The sequence below is a fragment of the Scomber japonicus genome, chromosome 10 (genome assembly GCF_027409825.1).
Source record: "Scomber japonicus isolate fScoJap1 chromosome 10, fScoJap1.pri, whole genome shotgun sequence".
NCBI classification, from domain to species: domain Eukaryota; kingdom Metazoa; phylum Chordata; class Actinopteri; order Scombriformes; family Scombridae; genus Scomber; species Scomber japonicus.
The window spans coordinates 1,437,599-1,442,598 of record NC_070587.1 but is presented as its reverse complement, the minus strand read 5'-3'; the positions used below and the strand labels follow the sequence as shown (position 1 = coordinate 1,442,598).

Below are 5,000 nucleotides of genomic sequence, written 5' to 3'. Positions count from 1 at the left end.
TTGGAGAAGTAAGTGGAAGCAGAGTGATTTTTTAAAAACTTGATAATACTGTATGGCTGAATCGATTAATCAGTTATCAGAATACTTGGTGATTAATTTATTTTAATCTACTAATTGATTTATTGACCTCATGCATTTTTTTACTTAAAGTTTATCAAGTATATATTTTGTCACTGAAATAACCATATAAGTACACTTTAGTTTTTCCATTTCAACCATGATATTAACGGGAGAGGTAATCTTACTATGACTAAACTTACTAAACTAAGTTGTAACATGATGATTTCATTGTCTTTTAGGAACATTAAAAAAGGATGAATATCATATAATCTACAAATCACTGAATGGTTTAGGTCCAGAATACATGAATGACATGTTAGTAGAATATAAACCCAGTAGAGCTCTGAGATCTACTGACTCAGGTCAGATAGTTGAGCCCAGAGCTCTGAGATCTACTGACTCAGGTCAGATAGTTGAGCCCAGAGCTCTGAGATCTACTGACTCAGGTCAGATAGTTGAGCCCAGAGTTCAAACTAAACATGATGAAGCAGCTTTTACACAACTGGAACAAACTACCAGCAGAACTGAAATCATTTTTAAATCCAGGTTAAAAACATTTCTCTTCTCCTGAGCTTATGATTGAGCTCTTTTAAAGCACTTTACATTTTAATCTTTCATTTGCATTCTATGTCCTTTTAATGATTTTAAAGCTAATTTATTATTTTATGCTGCAATCTTATATTTAATGCTCTATTCTAGCATTTTATTTCTCTCTTTCTATTTTTCTGTACTTTGTTTTTATTATTATTTATTATGTTTTAATGTTTCTGTTTTATATAAAGCACATTGAGTTTCATTGTGTATGAAATGTGTTATATAAATAAAACTGCCTTGCCTAAAGTAGGAAAAAAAGCTCCAAAAAAAAAGCCAACAGAGGGCAGAGCAAACCATTAAATGTGTTGTTTCATGGGTTCATACTTCAAATAGAGGCCTGCAAACTGTTTCTGCTCACACTTCAATTACTTTAACTCACACAAGCACAAACTTGAATTATACTGTTTGTGTTTTCACTGTTGTTCAAACCTGTACGATACCAAACACCCAGCGCTTATCTGCAGTTGGGACATTTTTTCTTATCTGTTTGTATCTCAGGTTCAAGCCCAGGTGCGCTCTACCAAAACAAGCTTTGACAAACTGAAGAACGACGTCTGCCAGAAAGTTGACCTGCTGGGAGCCAGCCGCTGCAACCTCCTCTCTCATGTTTTAACCACATATCAGGTAGACCACAAATCCCACTTGTTAGCACACACTCCATTTACCTTAAATGAACTATATATACCACATGCTGTTCAGACAGGAAGTGAGACAAACATGAAGGGAACAAAGCAACACCAAAAACATTAAGAGAAGGTTTAACTATCACATCACACACGGAGACAAAGGGGACAAAGGAAGGGAGGAAAGGAGGAGGAAGAAGGCAGGAAGGAAGAAAAGGAGAAGGAAGGAAGGAAGAATAAAGGAAAGGAGGGAGGAAGGAAGGGTGGAAGGAAGAAGGAAGGAAAGGAAGGAAGGAAGGAAGGAAGAATGAAGGAAAGGAGGGAGGAAGGAAGGAAGGAAGAAGGAAGGAAAGGAGGGAGGAAGGAAGGAAGGAAGGGAGGAAGACGGGAGGAAGGGAGGAAAGAAGGAAAGGAGAAGGAAGGAAGGAAGGAAGAATGAAGGAAAGGAGGGAGGAAGGAAGGGAGGAAGAATGAAGGAAAGGAGGGAGGAAGGAAGAAGGAAGAAAAGGAGGAAAGAAGGAAAGGAGAAGGAAGGAAGGGAAGAAGGAAGGAAAGGAGGAGGAAGAAGGAAGGAAGGAAGGGAGAAAAGAAGGAAAGGAGGGAGGAAGGAAGGAAAGGAGGAAGGAAGAAGGAAGAATAAAGGAAAGGAGGGAGGAAGGAAGGGTGGAAGGAAGAAGGAAGGAAAGGAGGGAGAAAGAAGGAAGGAAGAATGAAGGAAAGGAGGGAGGAAGGAAGGAAGGAAGAAGGAAGGAAAGGAGGGAGGAAGGAAGGAAGGAAGGAAGGGAGGAAAACGGGAGGAAGGGAGGAAGAAGGAAAGGAGAAGGAAGGAAGGAAGAATGAAGGAAAGGAGGGAGGAAGCAAGGAAGGAAGAAGGAAGAAAAGGAGGATGAAAGGAAGGAAGAAGGGAGGAAAGGGGAAGGAAGGAAAGAAGGAAAGGAGAAGGAAGGAAGGAAGAATGAAGGAAAGGAGGCAGGGAGGGAGGAAGGAAAGAAGGAAAGGAGAAGGAAGGAAGGAAGAATGAAGGAAGGAGGGAGGAAGCGAAGGAGAAGAAGGAAGAAGACGGAGGGGAAGGAATGAAGGAAGAGAAGGAAGGAAGAGAAGGAGGAGAAGAAGGAGGAAGAATGAAGGAAAGGAGGAGGAAGAAGGAAGAAGGAAGGAGGAAGGAAGGAAGAATGAAGAAGGAGGAAGAAGGAAGGGAGGGAGGAAAGAAGGGAGGAAGGGAAGAAGGAAGAAAAAAGGTTTAACTATCACATCACACAGGGAGACAAAGGGGACAAAGGAAGGGAGGAAAGAAGGGAGGAAGGAAGGAAGGAAGGGAGGAAAGAAGAGAGGAAGGAAGGAGGGAAGGGAAGAAGGAAGGAAAAAAGGTTTAACTATCACATCACACAGGGAGACAAAGGGGACAAAGGAAGGGAGGAAAGAAGGGAGGAAGGAAGGGAGGAAAGAAGAGAGGAAGGAAGGAGGGAAGGGAAAAAGGAAGGAAAAAAGGTTTAACTATCACATCACACAGGGAGACGCTGCTCACTAGATAATGAATTAACTGCTTAGAAGTTAATCTTTAAGCTTTTACCAAACCTGTATGTGACCTTCTCTCCACTGTGTCCCAGACAACACTTTTGCACTTCTGGGAGAAGACGTCTCACACTATGGCGGCCATTCACGAGAGCTTCAAGGGCTGTCAGCATTACGAGTTCTCCACACTTAAGGTCAGAGAACAGCTTGACCTCCTGTAGATTAGCCACTAACCCCTAACCCCCTAACCCTATAACCCAAAAACTTGATTATTCATTTAGACATTACAAGATCCAATGGACAAGCTCGCTAAGAAGAAGGCGAAGAAGAAAATGAAAGCAGCGGCAAAAGATGGGAAGAAAGCCGAGGAGGCCACAGATGACCAGTGAGTGACTTTCTTCTTCTTCTCATTTCATTTTTGATCTGTGCTCAAGCATGTAGGACAGAGGTGTCAAACTCATTTTCATTCAAGGGCCACATACAGACCAATTTAATCTCATGTGGGCCGGATCATTAAAAAGATGGAAGGAAGGAAGGAAGAAAGGAAGGAAGGAAATAAGAAGGGAAGGAAGGAAAGAAGGAAGGAAGAAATAGAGGAAGGACAGATGGAAGGAAGGACAGAAGGAAGAAAGGGAGGAAGGGCAGATGGAAGGAAGGACAGAAGGAAGAAAGGGAGGAAGGACAGATGAAAGGAAGGAAGAAAGGGAGGAAGGACAGATGGAAGGGAGGGAGGAAGGACAGAAGGAAGAAAGGGAGGAAGGACAGATGAAAGGAAGGAAGAAAGGGAGGAAGGACAGATGGAAGAAAGGGAGGAAGGACAGAAGGAAGAAAAGGAGGAAGGACAGATGGAAGGAAGAAAGGGAGGAAGGACAGATGGAAGGGAGGACAGAAGGAAGAAAGGGAGGAAGGACAGATGGAAGGAAGAAAGGGAGGAAGAACAGATAGAAGGAAGAAAGGGAGGAAGGACAGATGGAAAGACGGAAGGAAGGAAGGAACAAAGAAAGGATAAAAGGAAGGTAGGAAGGACAGTTGGAAGGAAGAAAGGGAGGAAGGACAGATGGAAGGAAGAAAGGGAGGAAGGACAGATGAAAGGAAGGAAGAAAGGGAGGAAGGACAGATGGAAGGGAGGGAGGAAGGACAGAAGGAAGAAAGGAAGGAAATAAGAAGGGAAGGAAGGAAAGACAGATGGAAGGAAGAAAGGGAGGAAGGACAGATGGAAGGAAGGACAGAAGGAAGAAAGGGAGGAAGGACAGATGAAAGGAAGGAAGAAAGGGAGGAAGGACAGATGAAAGGAAGGAAGAAAGAGAGGAAGGACCGATGGAAGGGATGGAGGAAGGACAGAAGGAAGAAAGGGAGGAAGGACAGAAGGAAGAAAAGGAGGAAGGACAGATGGAAGGAAGAAAGGGAGGAAGGACAGATGGAAGGAAGAAAGGGAGGAAGGACAGATGGAAGGAAGGAAGAAAGGGAGGAAGGACAGATGGAAGGGAGGGAGGAAGGACAGAAGGAAGAAAGGGAGGAAGGACAGAAGGAAGAAAAGGAGGAAGGACAGATGGAAGGAAGAAAGGGAGGAAGGACAGATGGAAGGGAGGGAGGAAGGACAGAAGGAAGAAAGGGAGGAAGGACAGATGGAAGGAAGAAAGGGAGGAAGGACAGATGGAAGGAAGGAAGGAAGGAAGGACAGATGGAAGGAAGGAACGAAGGAACGAAGAAAGGATAAAAGGAAGGTAGGAAGGACAGTTGGAAGGAAGGAAGGAAGGAACAAAGAAAGGATAAAAGGAAGGTAGGAAGGACAGTTGGAAGGAAGGAAGGAAGGAACAAAGAAAGGATAAAAGGAAGGTAGGAAGGACAGTTGGAAGGAAGGAAGGAAGGAACAAAGAAAGGATAAAAGGAAGGTAGGAAGGACAGTTGGAAGGAAGGAAGGAAGGAACAAAGAAAGGATAAAAGGAAGGTAGGAAGGACAGATGGAAGGAAGAAAAAGAACACAGGAAGGAAAGTGGGTCGGATTGCACCCCTCGGCGGGCCGGTTCTGGCCCACGGGCCGCATGTTTGACACCCCTGATGTAGACCAAACAGCAGCAGGGAACACTAAGAATATGTTTATAAGCAGTGAACATAAACATATACAACAGCTGCTCTGAGGACAGTCTGTACAAAATGTTATAAACTGATCTCTGCTTTGTCATCTTTATAGACTCATCTCACTAGTGAATG

General features: G+C 43.7%; 1 protein-coding gene across 1 annotated transcript in view; it reads left to right on the top strand.

Annotated features, from left to right (window-relative positions):
* ica1 (islet cell autoantigen 1) overlaps positions 1 to 3,178 on the top strand; it is an 11,890-nt gene extending 8,712 nt beyond the window's left edge. Inside the window, exons 6-8 of the mRNA XM_053326836.1 lie at positions 1,153 to 1,278; positions 2,885 to 2,983; positions 3,071 to 3,178. Coding sequence (XP_053182811.1) covers positions 1,153 to 1,278; positions 2,885 to 2,983; positions 3,071 to 3,178 — 333 coding nt within the window. The remainder of the gene's footprint in view (positions 1 to 1,152; positions 1,279 to 2,884; positions 2,984 to 3,070) is intronic.
* Positions 3,179 to 5,000: the final 1,822 nt, after the last annotated feature.